This window comes from Osmerus mordax, chromosome 19 (assembly GCF_038355195.1).
Source record: "Osmerus mordax isolate fOsmMor3 chromosome 19, fOsmMor3.pri, whole genome shotgun sequence".
Classification (NCBI taxonomy): domain Eukaryota; kingdom Metazoa; phylum Chordata; class Actinopteri; order Osmeriformes; family Osmeridae; genus Osmerus; species Osmerus mordax.
Window position 1 is genome coordinate 1,406,892 of NC_090068.1, and position 21,621 is coordinate 1,428,512.

General features: G+C 43.1%; 1 protein-coding gene across 2 annotated transcripts; it reads left to right on the forward strand.

Moving 5' to 3' along the window:
• Positions 1 to 221: 221 nt before the first annotated feature.
• Positions 222 to 12,578, forward strand: dtx2 (deltex 2, E3 ubiquitin ligase). Of its 2 annotated transcripts, XM_067257673.1 has the most exons (9): positions 222 to 1,051; positions 1,918 to 2,503; positions 6,427 to 6,485; positions 7,447 to 7,620; positions 8,867 to 8,934; positions 9,327 to 9,491; positions 9,641 to 9,802; positions 9,980 to 10,069; positions 11,047 to 12,578. In XM_067257673.1, exons 1-9 carry the CDS (start codon positions 739 to 741, stop codon positions 11,308 to 11,310), a joined length of 1,881 nt encoding a protein of 626 aa, XP_067113774.1. In that variant the 5' UTR covers positions 222 to 738; the 3' UTR covers positions 11,311 to 12,578. The 2 variants fall into 2 exon arrangements, with proteins under 2 accessions (XP_067113774.1, XP_067113776.1); XM_067257675.1 differs by lacking the exon at positions 7,447 to 7,620.
• The last annotated feature ends 9,043 nt before the right edge of the window (positions 12,579 to 21,621 follow it).

A 21,621-nucleotide genomic window follows, 5' to 3' on the forward strand; every position in this document is an offset into this window, starting at 1 on the left:
AAAAATATTTGCATAGGGATAACATGCTAATATTTATATACACAATACACAAATTGGCCCACAGAGAATGCAATGTATTTGCCCATAGTAGTAACCTATTTAGTCAGTGCCTGTAGCTTTCAGTTCTTGGGGCAAGTAGATCCTATTTAAGTACGTTTTATTTTCTATTTTTTTGCGTGTTGCGTGCGCCATGTCGTCATTTGCCAAGCAACGACTGATGTTTTGAGATGTGACCAGTTATGTCGGAAGAGCTAGCAGCACCTATCAAAACACACTAGCCAATTGATATGGCCAACTGGGATTCCTCTATTTGGCTAAATGGATTCGGGTACTTTGTTTGATTGTCTGACTCCTTAACGTAAATATAGGTGGTTTAGAAATATTTTAGTATGGGGCATTATAACAAGCCAAGCTAGTTAAGCTAGCTAGCAAGCTAGTGTCAGGAAGCTCCCAACCCAAGATCGAAAATGCAAGCTACCAGCTAGCCAGACGACGTGTTTATCTACACAAGACTGGGGCGGAGGGGTTTTATCAACTAGCTTAAGCAAGCGTTGTGGCCTGGAACATTTGAACTATTCCTTCGGGTTGGATGTAACAGAACCGGGGAAAGGTCGGGCGTATAGTTTAAGCTAGCCCTAAAGCAAAAGTGAGCTAACGTTAAACTGTTTAGCTTGCTAGCTCGCTAGCTAATCTACATTAGCTGGCTATCTGGATTTGACGCACTGCTAGCCGGCTGATATGGCCACAGCCACTGGGTCTTGTGTAGGGATAAACGGGTCCATAAATGGTCCCTCTGTCTCCACCACAACCTCGGGGGCACCTGGACAGTCACAGCCTATGGTCGTGGTATGGGAATGGCAAGATGATCTTGGGTATTGGAGACCGTATAGTGGCCAGGTGAGCGGCTACATCGAACAATACTTCTCCTCTCCGCGGGGACACAGAGGTGGGGGACCTGGTTCCACCAGCATCTGCCTCGGACAATCAGACCCCAGCTTGTCGCCTTATCTCATAGATATACCCAGCCTAAAACAGTTCCGCCAGGATACAGGTATGTTTACCCACATATCATACTACCGGAGCTGTATTTTGCAACTCATTTCACTTGGTGTCAGGATATGACGGGCTTTTGTTGTAGCCAGTTAACGTTAGCACACTGTTGTTTTCAACAACTGTGAGCTATCTTGCTATGCTAGCATATATTATAGAGCTAGGCTGCCTGCTTTAAATCAGACAAATTAGCTAGATTTTGTTACACATTAACTTCAAGGTACCACTTAAAAGCAATCTACCAGTCTTGTCAACTATGTGTCCCATACAAAAAATGCAGATTCGTTAATTATACTTTCTTGCTGACACTGACAGCCATTGCTAGCAAACCAGCTACCCAACTTGGGTATTATTATTTGCTCGTGTGGAGAGGTGAGTCAGGAATTAAACGAGCAGGTTGGAAACCGTGTACTGTACCCCACTTGTCTTAGGTTAGTATAGGTCTTGTCTTAGGTTAGTATAGGTCTATAAGGTTAGTATAGGTCTATAAGGTTAGTATAGGTCATTGTGTATTGAGGTCTAGTATATTGTATATTGCATACTATTTACATTTAGTCATTTAGCAGATTTTAATATTAGGAGGTTATTATTATTAATATAAATATTAATTTTATTTTAGCATATATTCAGTGCCCAGTCTGACCTTGTGTTGTTCTGTGCACCTGACAAAAAAAACAACAAACTTGAACTACTTTGTAGCTAACAGGCCTTTGTGCCCATGGTTCAATGGAATGACACCTGCTCAGAAAGTGGGCAGGGAAAAAAGCTGACAATGTTACCTTTCACTGTGACATTGAGTAAGTAGGTCTTGTAACGAAGAATAGGGTGTCTTTCACTTAACCTACTCAATGCTCTCCCTTTTTTTAGGAAAGACGCGGTCTGTACGTCGTACACTATTTGCCCAGTCCTCTGGCCTTGGCAGTGGTGTCTTCTGGGAGTGGGCCAATGACGAAGGAGGCTGGACCCCGTACGAGACTCGAACCTCGATCCTATTAGAGCATAGCTACCAGGCCCGGCAGGCCACTGCCGACCTGGCTTCTCATGGCTATAACTACATAGTGGACCTCACAGCTCTGGCCCAGGTCAACAAGGGCACAGGTTTTAGACGGCAGGTGCGTCGGCAGGGGAACCTCCCATACCCACTAGCCTTGGCCACCTCGGTCATTCACTCTGGCCCTGCCTGCTCCTGTCATCAGTGTCTGAGCCACAGCAGCACAGGCCCAATGCCCAGTCGCTCGCGCCACTCCTTCTCCTCCGGGCAGCTCAGCAGGCCCAGCCTCCAGGGCCAGGGTAGGGCTACTGGAGCCCACCCCACCTCTGTGTACTCACCGTATCCCAGAAGGCCCCTGTCTGTCGGGGGAATGGCTTGGGGAGGTCCCTGGCCCCCGACACCCTCTGGTCATCTACATGGAATGCCCCTGTCCTACCCGAGCAGTAGTGCCAATGGCTTGAGGTAAGTTCCTGTCATGTAGATCACTGTAGTTAGGTTACATCTAGGTTACTGTAAGACTGATATAGTTGAGATATTCTGGCAGTTGCCAGAACATATTTAGTTGTGGGCCATACAGATCCCATTTGACTGTTTCCATATATAACTAAAATGTATTGTATAAATAGGTTGGAAATATTACCTTGAAGTGTAATATTACCTTGAAGTGCTCGCATAAGCGCACACATTGTAAGGTATGGTCCTTTGTGTTGTTTGTGGATTGCCCCCCCCCCCCCCCCCCCCGGTCAGTAGGTCAGCTAAAAGGTGACATTACGTCAGCAAGTACGTCTCACACACTTCCTGCTATTGTAACACCATGTGCCCCCTGCTAGCTGTATGGTGTTAACGCATGGGAGGACCAGGGGAAATGAAATCCTGTGTCATAACCATGATAGATTTTATAACACTTAGATCCTCAAAACAGGCCTTTGTGTCAGCATCAGCCTTAATTTATTTTTGGTTATCTGGTTCACATTCTTCAAATAATGCTAGTTTGTTTTATTGTATCAAAGAAAACATCATTGATGAGATGTACAAGACCATAACAGAATGGAAACATTCATATTGGCACTAAAGCAATGATGTTGTAAAAAGAAACATCATCTTTGTGAGACGTGACAGAACATGGAGGGGAGGGTGTTCTCCTGAATGTCTTTGTCCTTCATGCTTGCGTCTCTTGGGTGCTGTTGAACAAAGATGTGTCAGCAGAATAATATGACACTACAGGAAACCAGGAAGAGAGAGCCAGCACAGAGGGTTGAGGTCATGTTCTGATGTAGACCAGGAAGGCTGTATATAGACTCCCATTGTTCATAAGGTGAAAGTAAAAACAGACTCTTTAATTATTTTTATTTTTTTATGCAAGGCTACAGTGCATTTGGAAAGTATTCAGTGCGTTTCACTTTTTCTACATGCTGTATGTTACAGCCTATTCCAAAATTGGAAAAAACATATTTAAACTATTAAAATCAAATTCACATTATTCACAGCCTTTGCCATGACACTCAAAATTGAGCTCAGGTGCATCCTGTTTCCACTGATCATCCTTGAGATGTTTCTACAACTTGATTGGAGTCCACCTGTGGTAAATTCAGTTGATTGGACATGATTTGGAAATGCACAAACCTCTTTATATAAGGTCCCACAGTTGACAGTGCATGTCAGAGCAATGAAGTTTGTAGACCTCTGTAGACCTCAGAGACAGGATTGTATCGAGGCAGAAATCTGGGTCCCAATGAGCACAGTGGCCACCATGTCTTAGGTTAGTATAGGTCTGTTCTAGGTTAGTATAGGTCTATAAGGTTAGTATAGGTCATTATGTGGTCTAGTACATTGTGTATTGCATACTTTTCTGTATATTAGGATGTTTTTATGGTTCCTCCGGTAGGAGGGAACCTATTGTATTTGTTAGTTTTATTATTATTATTATTAATCTTCTCCTTGCACCACAATAACTCAACATGTTATTGGTCACAAATTTTCTAATTTGGCACATTGATACTACATCCGAGTGGGTACCCCCACACCAAATATGGGACACCTTCGACTGTAGGGGGTGCCACAGGCCACGCCCTAAAGTCCGATTTTCAAAGTGATTTCCACCCCATAGCTCAAATTCTTCATAAGGTCTGCCATGATGGATTTTCCTGTACAGTGATAATTTGGGAAAACCTTCTAAATCGATCTCCTCTTAAACAAAAGGTCAAATTGACTTGAAATTTTTTACAGATTACGTTCCTTAAGACAGTTGAATCAAATACAAAATGGCTGAAAGGGGTGTATTTATGTAACTGTCCACATTGCCTCAATATGTTTGTGTCACTAAATCAAAGACCTGCAAAGTCTAAGGTTGTAGGTTCAAATCCAGCCATAGTCTTTGAGCCTGTCTTAAATTTGAATATCTGTTTAGTTAAACAGGATGACATCGTTCTGAAGTACCATGCACAATTTCACCTTGATATGTCAAAAGATCATTGAATTACAGCTGTTTAAACTTTGGCCGACTCGAACAATGCGTGCTACAGGAGAAACGGCTTCTTTTTTATATACAGTAACTGACCACATATTCTCAGCTTTGACGGTAGCTCAGTGGGTTGAAACAGTGTCCTGCAAGGTCACAGGTTCCAATCCAGCCACTGCCTTTGGGCATGTCATAATTTTGATTGTCCGTTTAGTTAAACAGGATGACATCATTCTGAAATACAATTTCATGCAATTTTACCTTGACATGTCAACCGTTTCTTAACCTTTGTCCCAAAGCTGACCAAAGCTAATACTCATATCACGCAGTCAGAGCACAGATAGATAACCAAAATAGTTTGGTTACAACAGCCGTGCGAGGGATTTCAGTTGTTGTGTTCGTTCAGTTAGATGTTTGTAATGTTATTGTTTATTAGTTAATATAATCTTGTTGGTCACCCTGATTGTGCATGTTGTGTAGTTTAATGGGACCAGAGTCAGCTGCTGGACTATCATAAGCTATTCTCGCAAGCAGATGACCCTAACCCTAGCAACATGAGCTCTGCTTAGCCCCGTTGCCCACATCACTATTGTTAATTGTGCATTGACTGAGATTCTGGAAAGAGATCAACTCGAAGAGTTTCAATATCCTATAAAAAGCTAATACTCTACCCTTTCTATTCATAAAATCTCAACAGTTGGTGTGTAGCAGAGAGGATAGAGAGACTGACTTGTAACCTTATGCTCATAAGTTCAAATCCCCATTGTTTTATTTTATGCTAGGTGGCTTGCGTTGTCTTGTCCCAAGAATTTCAGTCCCCAGTTTGACCTTGTGTTGTTCTGTGCACCTGACAATAAAAACTTGAAACTTGAATCTTCCATAAATGAAAGAAGTTTGGAACCACCAGGACTCTTCCTAGAGTTGGCTGCCCGGCCAAACTGAGCGATCAGGGAGAAGGGCCTTAGTCAGGGAGGTGACCAAGCATCTGATGGTCACTCTGACAGAGCTCCAGCTCTGTGAAGAGGGGACAACCATCTCTGCAGCACTCCACCAATCAGGCCTGTATGGTAGTGGCCAGATGGAAGCCACTCCTCAGTAAAAGACACATGACAGCCTGCCTGGAGTTTGGCAAAATGCACCTGAAGGACTCTAAGACCATAAGAAACATAATTCTCTGGTCTGATGAAACAAAGCTTGAACTCTTTGGCCTGAATGCCAAGCGTCATGTCTGGAGGGAACCAGGCACCGCTCATCACCTGGTCTATACCATCCCTACAGTGAAGCATGGTGGTGGCAGCATCATGCTGTGGGGATGTTTTTCAGTGGCAGTAACTGGGAGACTATTCAGGATTGAGGGAAAGATGAATGCAGCAATGTACAGACACATCCTTGATGAAAACCTGCTCCAGATCGCTCTGGACCTCAGATTGGGTCCAAAGCTCATCGATTCAAGGTTCATCTTCCAACAGGACAATGACCCTAAGCACACAGCCAAGATAACAGAGGAATGGCTTCGGGACAACTGAGAATGTCCATGAGTGGCCCAGCCAGAGCCCGGACTTGAACCCGAAAGTGAAATGCTGTGAATACTTTCCGGATGCACTGTATGCTCTTAAATGACTGTATGTCATTTGCTCATTTGCTCAGTAGAAGTATCTTGGATGGTATTATGAGATTTGTCAACATTGGAATATGTCTGAAATTTGCAGCCTCTGTAAACACTGAATCAGTATTTGAGGACAGTTTAAACCGAGCCAGGTCTCATTACACACATACACTAAGATCAAATAGTGTATCTGCTATTCAGCCAATATAATAGGCGACTCCTTTCATGCAAACCCTGTGGCATCCTCAGAGATTCTAATGCCTACCTTTTGCGTGTCACTCGCCTCCATTAATCTCCTGTTTCCTGTATGTCCTCCCACAGTGTCCCTGCCATCCCAGTGCAGCTGAATGGATCCACCAGTGTGAGCTCAGCCTTAGCAGGTAAAGAGGTTTCTGAAGAACTCATTCAGAACATGCTATGTCTCGGAAGTCTCTGTATCCTAATTTCGCATCTCTGTATCTCATCACGTACGTGATTTCATAGCATGTCTTTGTTTTTGTCGTTTTACTCTGTAGTGGATGGAAAAAGAAAGCATAGTGTTTTAAGAAGATGGCAAGTTGTCTTGTGAGTGTCAGTGTGAATCGAGAGCAACGTATTGTAAAATACTTAAACACATTCATCAAATTGAATAATTTCAGTCAACATTCTATCAGCGTTTTTATTTATTTATCTTTGCTTAAGTACCTCAGCTTTCCTTGAACATACAGTGGGCTAGTCACCTTGGAACCATAGACGTGACAGACTGATTTCAGTCATAAACGCTTTTGTCTACCAGGGATATAAAGCTCCTTTGTAAAGTCAATGGCAATAGCCTTGTCACTGTCTAAGGAACAAGCCTCTTTGTACATCTGTGGACAGCTGGCTTATCCCTTCCTGTATCTGGAATATATGCAGACTGATGCTGTATCAGTCATGGAAAGCCACACAAAGTTTCAGTTTCCAATTCACAGGCTTGATTGGAGAAGCCTTGTTAAGGGTTAATTCCTCTATTGTCGTCATGGCGTCAGAATGTTATGTGTATGCGTGTCTGACCAGCATTAAATATATTCTCTCTCTTTAGGCTGGCCCATATTTTGACAAAAGGTGCTTTGTTATAACGGCATATGCTCATATTTATCAATGCCTTTTAATTAGTATCCTTATCGCATAACTCTTATGTAACCTACCAGGTTATCTGTTAGGGATGAATTCACGCTTCTTCCCAGATGCAAGCCCCAGCCCAGCCTAGTACCTGGCACTCTCTCCGTCACTGCTGTCTCCTGCATATCTCATCCCTTTGGTTCCCCCCCCCCCCCCCCCCCCCCTCCCTGCTGCATGTCTCCACCAACCCCACCACTCTAGGCATGGCCTCCATTTTGATGTCAGCAGTGGGGCTCGGAGTTCGCTTCACCAGTGCCCCCCTCCCCCAGCAACAGCAAGCTCCTCCTCCTCCTCTCTTCCCCCACACCAACAGCACCAGCAGCAAAAACCCCAGCAACAGCTCCGTTAGGAGGGGAAAGAGGCAGCACAGGACAGGTAGCTACGCCACCCTCCTCTGGTCATCCCCCCCTTCCATCTGCTGCTTCAGCCCAGCCTCCACTGCCCCCTAACTTGTGCTTCTCACCGTGTTTCTCTCCCTTTTTGATTCATGGCCAGCCTGTTTGAGAAAAAGTTTCTCTTGTTTACATGCCTGGCTCACTTCTTTGGAGACTTCAATGACAGGAGAAAGAAAAAAAAAAGAAAAGAAAAAATATCCTCAATAATGGAATGGCATTTAATGTAAGATTCATAAATTTGTGTCTACTTTTACTACAGTAGGTCCAAACTCTTTGAAAACTCTAAATTTCTATCTAGCCTACATGGAATCTGCCACTTCCCCAGACATGATTGGCAGTTTGAAGCAAAAATATTTGCCTCCTTAAAGTTTCTCCTCATCCAAAGAGACTTAAAAGGCAGTGTGTTTGTATTTCTCTCTGTGGGCTACAAAAGCTTTTCTTTTTGCCAAATTTCTTACTGCATTCAATTGCTTTGTTGTTGTCTGTCAACTGCTTGCCATAATCCATCGATGAGCCTTAATTCATATTCACACTACATCAGTTTGCATTCCTTCTTCTGCAGTATTGACATACATTTTCCTCAAATGAGCCAAACAGTTTATCGACTAAACCAGTTTTCAGGTAATGACACAAGGTATTATGGAGAAATACTGACTGCTTAGGCCTACTGCTTGTCCGTTATCTTGTTCTAGAACAAACTGGTACTCACAAAACAAACTCCGGTTGTAAGAGTGAGGAACTGTGTGTGTGCATGATTTTTTAGGGTTAGAGGATTGGTGGATTAGTCAGTTTCTAACCCCTCTTTCTTTTTCCTTCCAACCTTGACTGTCAAGCTGTTAAACTGCAAGGTGCTTTGTCCTGTCAGCTCACATTAGATCTCACATCTGAAAGTGCCCTAGCACCATACAGATTTTCCCTAGTAGGGAAGTAGCTGCTTGTACAGTAGTAGTATGTGATGAAGGTGTGTCAAGTACTTAGAACATCCATTGTTTGCTTCCTTTTGTATTTTATTTTTTATTGTTAATAATAAAACACAACCGTTTCACTCCTATCAGGAAAACAAGGGAGTTGACAAGGTCCCCCTATATGTTTTCCTCCCCTCATCTGGTTTAGTCATCGGCCTGATCGTTGTAGTCGCATCCAATTCTGAATGTGGTCTGTGTCTCGATTTGTGTGTGTGTGCCTGGCAGTTTTCCAACAGTGTTCATTGTATCTTGTTCCCCCAGCCATGGCTCAGAAACCAGAGGAGGTTATTCACCGCTACATGGAGGAAGTAGCCTCGGCCCAGGACGAGGTGCGCATCTCAATACCCCCTCCTCCCCCTGCTCCTCAACACTGTTCTCAATATCCCTTCCTGTTCCTCAACACTGTTCTCGATATCCCTTCTTCCTCCTTCCCCTACTCCTCAGCACTGTTCTCAATATTCCCTCCTCCTCTTCATCCCTGCTCCTCAACACTGTTCTCAATATCCCCTCCTCCCCCCTGCTCCTCAACACTATTCTGAATATCCCTCCTCAGCACTATCAGCTGTACATTGATTCTCTGTTCTGTTACATTCAAAGACAAACAAGCAATGTTTATAATCTAACCTCTGTGGAGAATTTAACGTCTGGATTTAGACAGAATCCCCCCACCACCGCCAAAGTCAACCTATTGCTCATAATCTCATTCCGGTGCCTTGTCCAGGACTGCAGCATCTGTATGGACCGCCTGTCCTGTCCCTCAGGCTATGACACCGCCTCCGAAGGCGGGGGCCCGTCCATCCCCCCCGCCGCCGTGGGGAAGTTCACCAAGTGCGGACACACCTTCCACATGCTCTGCATGCTGGCCATGTACAACAACGGAACCAAGGTAGTCCACCAGACTTCCACAATGATTTTATTTAATCTGCTCATATATAAAACATATAAAGAAACTGATGCAATAATGCTGGTGCACTGCTGTGGTTACGTGGAGAGGGAAAAACTGAGCATCATAGGGTTGGTTCACTGTGTCTTAAGGACGGTAGCCTCCAGTGCCCTTCGTGCAAGACAATCTACGGGGAGAAGACAGGGACTCAGCCCAAGGGGAAGATGGAGATCTACAGCCTGTCCCAGTCCCTCCCCGGCCACCCAGACCACGGCATCATCCAGATCATATACAGCATACCCCCTGGAACACAGGTCAGAACCCGATCTTGTTCTAGCCTGGCCCCTGTCTTACCACCATGTCGCTCTCTGGCTCTGGCCTGGTCCCCTGTCCTACCTCCGTGTCCCACTCCAGCTCTGACTTGGCGTCCTACATCCATGTCCATTTTCAGCTCTGGGTCTCACTTCCCCTCCCCTCTTTTGTCCATCCAGGGTCCAGAGCACCCTAACCCAGGTCAGCCCTACACTTGCAGAGGCTTTCCACGCTTCTGTTTCCTTCCAGACAACGACAAGGGTAGAAAGGTAAGCACACACTCAAGATGTCATTCAACTCCCACACAACCCCTGAAAGTGTCATAACACTCCTAAATAACCCCATAACACATCAAGTCCGAATGTGTATAAACTGAACAAAATGTATAACTTGAATCATTCAAAAGGTGCAGAAATATTGCCACCTTCCCTCCACCCAAATGTAATGCGTGTTCAAAATGTCAGTGTTTTATGTACCACCGCAGTGACAAATTAAGTACACAGAATATGTCTGTGTTCTAAACACTTTACTCCAGTTGCTAATTGAATTCTGTGAATGTGTTAAGAGCAGCTGTTGAAGGCCTCTCAATGTTGGCAGATTTTCTGCCAGGCTTAATAATAATAATAAGACTTTATTTATATAGCACATTTCAGACAAGAATTGCAGCTCAAGGTGCTTTACATAAAATCAATAAAAACAATAATATAAGTAATAAAACCCTTCTGAACACAGGCCGCAGTCTTTGCGGTAATCCAGAACACGCAAGCCGGGTTGTGTTCCACTTGTTGAAAGCTGCATCTGACAGATGTAAGAACGGTTCTGCAATGTTTAATTCCCAATGGGAATCAGTGAATGTAGAAACAGCACATTTCTGAACAAGTCAGCTAATATCTGAATGAATAGCACTTAGAGATGCAGTAATGGTTGATATGGAAGATGAAAGAAATGATGAAATAAGCATCAAGTCAATTTTGACGTTGGCTTCTATTGAGGGGACAACTTGTACTCACACAGGCTTGTTTGAGCCCAACACCTGCTCATCCTCCTTCCTCCTCCCACCCCCTTCCTCTTCCTGTTTCTTTTCTCTCTCTCCTCCTCAACCTCCTCTCTCCCTCCTGCTTCCTTTCCTTTCCTCTTGCTCCCTTTCTCTCCCCCTCTTCCTTCTCCCTTTCTCTCTCCCTGCTGCTCCCGTTCTCTCATCTTTCTCTCTCCTTTCTACTCCCTTCTCCTCCTTGTACTTCCTCAGGTACTGGAGCTGCTGAAGGTGGCGTGGACCCGCCGCCTCATCTTCACCGTGGGAACCTCTAGCACCACAGGCGAACGTGACACAGTGGTGTGGAACGAGATCCACCACAAGACGGAGATGATGTCCAACGTGTCGGGCCATGGCTACCCGGACCCCAATTACCTGGACAATGTACTGTCAGAACTGGCCTCTCAAGGGGTGACCGAGGACTGTCTCACCAAACAACCAGGATCCAACCAAGCAGCACCAGGCTCCGGATTCTAAAAAAACACATATTCATATACATTCTGCATATATGAATCATGTATGTTCATACATGGTATGACTTGATAAGGGATAAACGAACTAGTCACATTCCCCACCTACTGATGTGGTTTAGTTGCATTGTATTGTACCGGTTCAATTTCGGTTGCATGCCGAATGCGATCTTAAAGTCTTATAGATCCAGGGATGTTAGTGGGGGAACTCAAAAAACGTGTTTTAAAGACGGGCTCTGGTGAAAACACAAATTGAAAGACTATGCAGACTTTCCAAAATACAGTTCTGGCACGTCTACTGAATTCAGTCCTTCGAAATAAAGGTACCCACACTTTGTTTACTGTACCTTTACCCGGTCTTGGTTTAGTTATGTAAATCCTTAGAAAAGGAGCGTGCTTTCTTTGGAAGAAGCCTGCTGACTTGTATGCCTTTTGGCCAATGCCATGAAAATGTCAGCGCTCATCGGGAACATACAAATGTCTGTAGCACTTTAGTTTTTACAGTGCATCAAATTGAGTAATAGAATTACCAAGTTAATATCTGTGGGTAATTGTTCTGGAAATTGGTAACTTATGCAAATTCTAAAAGCGTAATATTTCTGATTTAGAAGTAATGTAGCTACAAGGCCACAGTAAAAAATATATATAAATGAAAATGTAGTCCATGTTTGATTAAGCCTGAAGAAGGAGAGACCTCAATGTCTTGTTGATTTCATCTAAAAAGTATTGAACGGCTCTGTAAAAACAACAAAGAATATGACCATAAATGCCAGTCAATATTAAGGTTGTTTTTAAAAATGAACTTCATCTTCTGCCATCATCACTTATACATAACTATTGAAACAATAAATCAGAATGGCATATTATTCAACTATTTTTTACCTGATTGTCACTTGGAGTTATTTTTAGTTGTTAAAAACAAAAACAAAAAAGCTTTCAATGAAGTCTGGCAGCAAAAGGAACTCAAGACTAAGTAGCTGCTTCAATTCTTACATTCATTTTTTTGTTTCTTTCCATTGTAAAAGTGATTTGTGGACTACTTTGCTATCTTCCCCAGGTTGCTGAAAACCCTTAAAGACAGGCACATCACCACAGGTAGAATAACAGTGAAAAATGGGATAACAAATTCTGGTCCTTTTGTCAATGCTCAACACCTGGACGTTCACATCTCTGCCACCTCTAATACCATCATTGTACCTTCATGTTATCCTGTTCAGTATTCAGGTGTATGCAAGCATATTGAAATGATCTCTGCAATAAAGAAATGTTGATTAAGACCCTCCTTCCTCTTTGTCTCCCTCTCCCTTCCTGTTATAGTTCACCGGAGATCATTTAAGGTATTCCATTAAGGAACACCATCTAGACCTGAACACTTTCCAAATGTAGTTTTAAAAGAATGTTCAACTCCTAACAACAACAGTCTTGGTAGAGTAACACCCATCTTGATGGAATGTATCCGTTTGTGCCAGAATGTGGATCTTCCTGATTATGGTGAAGTACTACTAATGCTCTCTAGAGGGCAGCATTGTGCTGTGAAACATGTTACACCAGAAGTGAGGCTTTCACTGTAAAATCATAAAAGACTCCTACCAGGAACACCATCCATCATGTTAAGATAATTACATACCAATCTATATTTTTATGTAAATCTCTAGCTACTTGACCCCGTTTAAGAGACTGTTGTGTCTTGATTGGCTCTGCTCTAAAGGATAACTGATAACTCTGTCTCTCCAGCCACCCTCAAGCACTGCGCTGACCAGCTGTCTCCGGTGTTTACCTACATCTTTAACACCTCCCTTGAGACATGCCATGTGCCAGCCTGTCTCAAGTCCTCCACCATCATCCCTGTGCCCCAAAAGCCAAGGCCAACAGGACATAATGACTACAGACCCGTCGCCCTGACCTCTGTGGTAATGAAGTCTTTTGAGCGCCTGGTGCTGGCACACCTTAAATCCATCACTGACCCTCTACTGGACCCCCTGCAGTTTGCCTACAGAGCCAACAGGTCTGTGGACGATGCAGTTAACATGGCCCTCCACTTCACCCTACAGCACCTGGACTCCGAAGCATCCTATGCCAGGATCCTGTTTGTGGACTTCAGCTCTGCCTTCAATACCATCATCCCCGCCCTGCTTCAGGACAAGCTCTCCCAGCTGAACGTGCCTGATTCCACCTGCAGGTGGATCACAGACTTCCTGTCTGACAGGAAGCAGTGCGTTAAGCTGGGAACACAAGTCTCTGACTCCCGGTCCATCAGCACCGGATCACCTCAGGGCTGCGTCCTTTCTCCTCTGCTCTTCTCCCTGTACACCAACAGCTGCACCTCCAGTCATCCGTCCGTCAAACTCCTGAAGTTTGCGGACGACACCACCCTTATTGGGCTCATCTCTGGTGGAGACGAGTCTGATTATAGGTGGGAAGCGGCCGACCTGGTGCAGCCAGAACAACTTAGAGCTCAATGCTCTTAAGACAGTGGAGATGGTTGTGGACTTCAGGAGGAACACAGCCCCACTCACCCCCATCACCCTGTGTGACTCCCCAGTCAACACTGTGGAGTCCTTCCGCTTCCTGGGCACTATCCTCTCCCAGGACCTCAAGTGGGAACTGAACATCAGCTCCCTCATCAAGAAAGCACAACAGAGGATGTACTTCCTTCGGCAGCTGAAGAAGTTCAACCTGCCAAAGACAATGATGGTGCACTTCTACTCAGCCATCATTGAGTCCATCCTCACCTCCTCCATCACCGTCTGGTACACTGCTGCCACTGCCAAGGACAAGAGCAGACTGCAGCGTATCATCCGTACTGCTGAGAAGGTGATTGGCTGCAATCTGCCTACCCTCGAGGACCTGCACACCTCGAGGACCCTGAGGCGAGCGAGGAAGATTGTGGCCGACTCCTCCCACCCTGGACACTCCCTGTTTCAGTCACGCCCCTCCAGCAGAAGGCTGCGGTCCATCAGGACCAATACCTCACGCCACAAAAACAGTTTCTTCCCTTCCGCTGTTGGCCTCTTCAACAAGGCCAAGGGACCACACTGACTCTAATGACTTCCTGCTTAAAACACACTGCTTTTTGCATTGCATTACAAAATTGTATCTTGTACATTTGTATTTTTTGTAATATTTGTATTTTTGTATTTTTATATTGTAATTTACGGCAACTTATATTTTATTTTATTGTATATTTAATTCTATTCTAATCCCACTTAGTACTGCTAGTTTATGTACCCTTAGTATACATAGTCCACATATTTAAATTTTAGGTCCCTATATGTTTATTGTATGCACCTTCCTGCCAAAGCAAATTCCTTGTCTGTGCAAACTTTCATGGCGAATAAATCCCATTCTGATTCTGATTCCAGCCACTCCCCTCCGGCAGGACGCTGTGGTCCATAAGGACCAAAACCTCACCCCATAAGAACAGTCTGCAGCTGGCCTCATCAACACGGCTAAGGACTCCTTCTGTCATTCACACATTTATTTATAAAGTCCATCACTTATTGCACAAAATTTTATTTTATATCTTATTTTAAATTGTATATTTTACATTGTATAGTATTGTTTAGAATTATTTAGACTGTTGTACATGATCTACTTTTTATATATAAGATTAGTATAGGCTATGTTTATCGTATGCACCTTCCTTCAACAGTAAAATCCTTGTTTGTGTGAACTTACGAATTAAGCTCATTCTGATTCTGATGCAGATAAAAAAACATTCACTTTTGTGCATCAATGACTGTTAATTAATTAATTACAAATACTTCTCCCATCCTATGACAAATATACTGACTGTTGCGTATTTCATTCGAGACGTCTCAAATCTTGTTTATTATGCTTATTAATCGAGAGCCCTCCTTGCCCCGCCATCTCTCTTAGCATTTTGTTTATACTGTTGAAAACAGTTGCTGATTGGTTTTCTTTGCATGCATGAGGAGGAAGTGATGTTCAACAGGCACAGCAGGACAGTGTACACTAGCATCATGCCTCTCTGAGCACCCTTAAACTCGTGATTCATGTCATTACCAGACTCCTCTGGCAACCGTCAAAACGTCATTACTTATTTAGAATATTAAAGGTGAACTCCCTCGACATGATACCAAGAGGTCTAGCAGTTTGACTTCCTTCTTACTGAAATGGTTTGTCAGTGTGCATGAGATGCGTTCAGTTGTGAGAGATAATTTCATAATTCTCTGAGTCTAACTAGATGTTTGGGTACTTTGCATTGAAAATAAATGGGTGTTGCTTATTGGGTTTACAAAGGAGACAGGTTTACATTGACTGTTTCAATTTGAGGACACCATTTGAAACAGGATAGTTCACAAGAACATTTTATGAAATTATTCTTAATTTGTGTTATTTAAGAGCACTTCAATTGCAAGAGGAAGTATTGGTGTTAGGAACCAGAGGTGCTGCCTGTACAGTAGCCTATATACTCTGCATAATTCTAGTTTACCCCACATGTGAGTTAATATGGTTTCTGTAAGAACATGAAGTTCATTTGGAAAAACAGATGAATCAGTCTGCTTATGCTTGCTCTTTGAAAATATGTTTTCTCTTGATCAGCAAAGACAAGTCCAACATGTATATAACAAAATACTTTCCAAGGGATATCCACTCTGATCAATCTTCACAGAGCTGAATTCCATCAGCATTATGTTTCCCAAGGGTGTTTTTCCCACTGCACTGTAGTATTACACTGATGATAACCATCTATTAGTATACCAGATACGAATGTGTATGCCTCTTCTTCGTGGCTTGAAATAGCCTATACTGCTTCCAGAGTATTTGAGAAAAAAGTGAATTAGATGCCTCTCTATCTCCATATTCCTGAAACTGAGACAGGCAACTGCGCTGACGCTAACTTATTAGGAAACATCTATGCTGTTTGTTGTCTGTAATTAGAATGAGGAGAGATATGACCGTAGTAAATTCACATGGCCCTCAGGCGTAGTTCTGCCTAAGATTGAATCTCAGAACTCACTCGAGAAGATCTCCCTCATCCAATTAAAGAACCCTATACCATCCTATCTCTGTCTATCCTGTCTCCTGGTTTCATTTTGGATTATCTTTGCGATATGATATTATGCATATTTTGCTCTTTCCTTCTGGGTCTCCCTAAGAACAAATGCATGAGTACTACAGTATCCTTCACAAGTGTTGTACTCTATCTCTGAGGACATCTTTTTAGCTATCCAAATCATTGTAAAGGTTGTTAATGTATGTCAGTCTTTGGAGATATTTAAATTGCGATGTCATGAAGTACAGAAGTACAGTACATAATGGCTGCCGTCAGTACTGTAATTTTGTCAGGAAGCTGACTGTAGCTCTGTACTCTGTGTGTGGAAAGTCAGGGAGGATACTGATATTGAGACTAAAAGCACCCAGTATGACCTGGCCAGGGAGGATACTGATATTAAGACTAAAAGCACCCAGTATGACCTGGCCAACAAAAGGGAGTCAGGTGGCTGAGTGGTTAGGGAATCGGGATAGTAATCAGGCGGTCGCTGGTTCGATTCCCGGCCAAGTCAAATGACGTTGTGTCCTTGGGCAAGGCACTTCACCCTACTTGCCTCGGGGGGAATGTCCCTGTACTTACTGTCAGTGGCTCTGGATAAGAGTGTCTGCTAAATTTGTTGAAAATTTGAGCAAATTTGTTCTTAAGAACATTTGGTGAATGAGGCCCATTAATTTTATGTTAGTGTCTATACACGTTATAGTGTTTTTGTTTTTGGTTTGTGTATTTGTAAACAAGAGAACAGGTGAGCTGCCCATTGGTCACACTCAGCACATAGCTGTACCTGTGCTAACCCCTTATGCAAGGAACGTGTGCCACCCCCTGTATGTTTTTTTATAGAGAGGCATTTTGGTTGGGTCATTTAGTAGTTTTGTTAATATCTACTTATTTTGATTGGCACCGTTCATAATTATCTTGCTTCCCCTGTATCGTGTCATGCCATAATAAATGTGCACTGTTGCTTTGCCTATAACTCCTTGTTGGTCTACTTTCTGTCCACCCACTCCCCACTGTCGCTCCAGCCAGAACATTTGTTACCTTCCCAACATTTAAGTACCATCATTTCCATCCTGGGTCGTAACACTTGGAAAGAAGATTGTTTTATTCAGTTTGGCCAGCCGATTGTATCAGTGGGGGAAGATTAGTGAGTGAGGACTCATTTATACACGGATAAAAATTGACCACATAGACCACAGACTAGTCAGAACCAGTGAGAGAAGTTAGAAAATAATGACAGCAAAAGCTTCATCCCATTCCAGGATCTGCCTAAAAAATGTCAGTGAAAAGACCTCAAAGTGTCATGTTGCATCTACAATTGTTGACTTGAACTCAGCCAAATGGACAAGCAGTGTTCATAGCTCTCTCAGGCTCACTTTCACGTGTCACAACAGCTTGTCTTGAGCACAAAATAGAATCAATTTGCTCCTCATTTCTACCAACCATCGCCTCATTACTGGAGCCAGACTCTGCTCCCAACAGTCTCGGCAGGCTGAGCGCATTCAATTTGTCAGAGAGTGGCATATATAAATGTGACTGTCCATAGTCTTTGATTGAATTTGTTTGCGAATATCAAAGATTTCCTTATAGGTATACAGTATACCTATAGAGCTACTTAACATACTTGCTTCTAGATGTGAACACTAGCGAGGTATCCTATCCTTTTAAAACCACCTAGGACTGCAATGGGTAAGTTCTAAAATTTTTCCTCTGCTTAATAAGTATTTGGACACTAGTGAGCCATTACTGAGCATTAAGTGAAAGAGCGAAAGACCTCTTGTCTGTCTAGTAGATGATGATAGTAGAGAATGCCTGACTCCAAAGCCGTATAAACCTTTGGCCCTCATTATAGTTAATTACCCCAGAGCACAGGCATAAACTTGGGCAGGCCATTAGCAAACACAGTCTCTGTGAGCTCTGCTTCAGGCATACTAACCAGGTGGAAAATTCACATAGGAGTGGAGTCGATCTCGGACCTTGCCATGCGTTATAATGAAGTAAGCAAATAGGTAAATGTTTTCTTAATTATAACTTTTTTTTAGTTTACTATTTCTTTGTGTTCTCAGACATTTCCACAAGCAAAAGGTATCTCAAGAGTTATGGCTTGTGTCTTTCTTTTCAGCAACATTTTAAAACCATTAGCAATGGCTAAGGTTCAATTTGCAGATACAAAGGCTCCTCACTGGAATGAGGGAGGGGCCCCTTCAGAGTAATAAGCTGGAGCTTCCTGTGTTTCGAGCAATCCATCAAATCAGCTATCGATCGCTGGCATCTTTAAATTGTACAGAAACCCTCCATGCCCAGACAGCCTTGGCAAAGGCATTAACTTGTTTTAATGGGCAAGATGGGAAACAGGATCATGCCCTTTTGAAGGGTGGGCAGGGAGGTGAAACATTGTGATAAATGGGTCTGCCATTCTGTGATGAAAGCTGTGCAAAATGATGGTTTAATCAAAATGGCACATTTACGACGGTATAACTGTTACAGCTAAGACTCTACATGTAGCCGTGTTGCTTTTAAGAGTTTTTTATTTGAACACCGATTCATTACTGTGCCCATCAGTGACATTAGTCACTAAAAAGTCAGTGAGAAAGTTCTGTTTTGAATTCCAAATAACCTTCATGCTGGTGCTTCACCTTTTCTGTCTGGAGGACAGGATGGAGTTTCAGTCAAAAACATCTCTTGTAGAATCTCATCACTTTGAAAATATGAAATGGAATAGATCAGGGGTGGCGAACCTGCGACTCGCGAGCCGCATGCGGCTTGTTAGCAACCCCTTGGTGGAAGCACGAGGAGGCATAAGGTTCTCACTGATGTCTTTATTAGCTATCGCCATTCGACGTTGATTTCTTGTTGTACTATGCATCAACATTAGGGGTGGAACGGTACATGTATTCGTACCGAACCGTACGGTACGGGCGTCACGGTTCGGTGCATGAAATTACACGGAGAATACACGGTATAAAAATAAATAAAACTCGCGTGCAAATTAATTAATGTAATGCGGAACTACTGTTAGATACTCGTGTTCTTTCGGGACATCTAATCTGTAGCTCTGAAGCTCTGATTGGCGCCACCGTGAGTCAGAGATAGCTAGCTAGCAGCACTAAGGGCGAGTATGGCGAGTGGTGGCGACCCACGAGAGATAGAGGACCCGCCGGCCTTTTTAAGATTGCAAGTTTGGGAAAACTTCGGTTTCCCATTCAGTTACAGTAGTACAGGCGAGAGAGTGGTGGATAAGACGAGCACTGTGTAGGCGTTGTTCAGCTGTTCTGGGCAGTGACGTGGTCTGGGTGGGCAAGGTATAGGCACTGCCTACCCTGCCAAAACTCAAACGTAAACTTTTTTATTAAATAATTGTATTTAAGAAACTTGTATTTGTATTTTTACTGTTTATTCTTGTGATTTATATATGCAATATGTGTGTTATTGCAATTGTTTAGACGTTACGATGACTAATGTAGCAGTTACGCATAATCAAATACAAAAAAAATGGTAGAATAAGCAGTGCTTTTACTGTCCGTTCACTGCGGACGACAAGCGAAAAACTCACTTGCGCACTTCGATCCTGTATTCTTCAACATGTAGGCTACAGTACCAGTCAAAGGTTTGGACACATTTTCCCATTTAAGTGCCTAGCCTCTTACTGACATCACTGCATGTCACTGGTTGTGGGGTATGTGACTGGAAATACATCTAACATGCTAACGCATATAACGCATATAACGCATATGGCGTGTGCTAAATGACAAAAAATATCCGACGCCATCACCCAGGTGTGCCAATCACTGGAACGAGACAAAAACAAAAAGTTCAACTTCTCCCTACAGTGCTTAGACAGCCATTAGATACACACATAGAAATAGGGCCAAAAATTACTGACGCAATCGGAATTTACATGTCATCTTCAATGCGCCGTATTCACTCGTAGAGGAACCTAGTTTGTTTTGCTTTTCCCTCGTTGTACCGAACTCGTACCGAACCGTGATGTCTGAACCGCGGTATGAACCGAACCGTGACTTCAGTGTACCGTTCCACCCCTAATCAACATACATCGTACACGTAGACTTCTAGCCACCGTAAAACTATTCAAAAGAATACACAAATACAACAATGTAAATACACACAGGTTATAGCACAAAGGAAATCATGTCTCGAACATGTGCTACTAGCAATTACATCAATTGCACGTGCGGAGGTAAAATATTACGAAGAAATAAGACAAGTTTAACACATATACATATTACCTCGCTCCGCTTTCCAAAGGGAAACCAAATGTAGAACTATTATGTTCACCAAACACGACCATACATAAACGAAATGCTGCTCCTTTTCACAACATCTGCATTTAACTTATTTCCATTCAAGTAATTTAGCACGTTCCAGCTGCACGCACCTTACGTGATGACGTAAACAGTCCACAAGTATCAAACAAAAAAGCCGGTCATTACACGGCTCTTTGCCTGCTCCTGTGAAGCTCTTACTGAGCGGCTGGGGGAATAAAAGGAATACAAAAATATATACTGTATATATATATATGGACCCTTTCGCATTTCGTATCCCGTATCACATCATTGTTTAAGACTTAAACAAACCACACAGAGCCAAGGACGTAACCATGGTTTAGACATTGGGTGGGTCCAAATGAATACCCTTCCCCATATTTGGGTGTGCTTTGCCTTCGGCAAGGGCACAACCTTTGTTCTCTCACATATATATTATTGGGTGTGCTTTGCCTTCGGCAAGGGCACAACCTTTGTTCTCTCACATATATATTATTATTATTCTTTTTGCCCCCCTAAAACTCAGTCAATATTTGGCCTACATAGACAACGTAGGTGTCAAAAGTTTCATCTTGGTAGCGATTGAGTTGCTTCTATTGGAATTTACGTTCCGTTGCATGGTTTGGGCTTAAGTTAAGTTTTTGTGGCGAAAAGTGAAGCTAACGGTGCCTAATTTGCTAGCCACAGTCACTGACGTTACTAACGTCACTACGTCACTAACGTCACGAAAACACGCGTGACTACCTTTGGCAGAACATTCGTTTCGCATCTGTTAACTTGAGGGATAGCTAGGCTAACTATAGCTTTACTGCAAGGCAGCTGCAGAAACGCCACAAGCAAAGAGGCCAGGGTGATAAATATTTACTCATTTTACTTTGTGATATGACACACAATTGTCATGTGTAATGTACAGTATAAGCTGATATTATTAAGGAAGTACATCTACTTTCGGAAACAGTTGTCTACTATTTCACTGAAATATTAGCATCATGACATTAGCCTGTGTTGCCCGGGCAACACA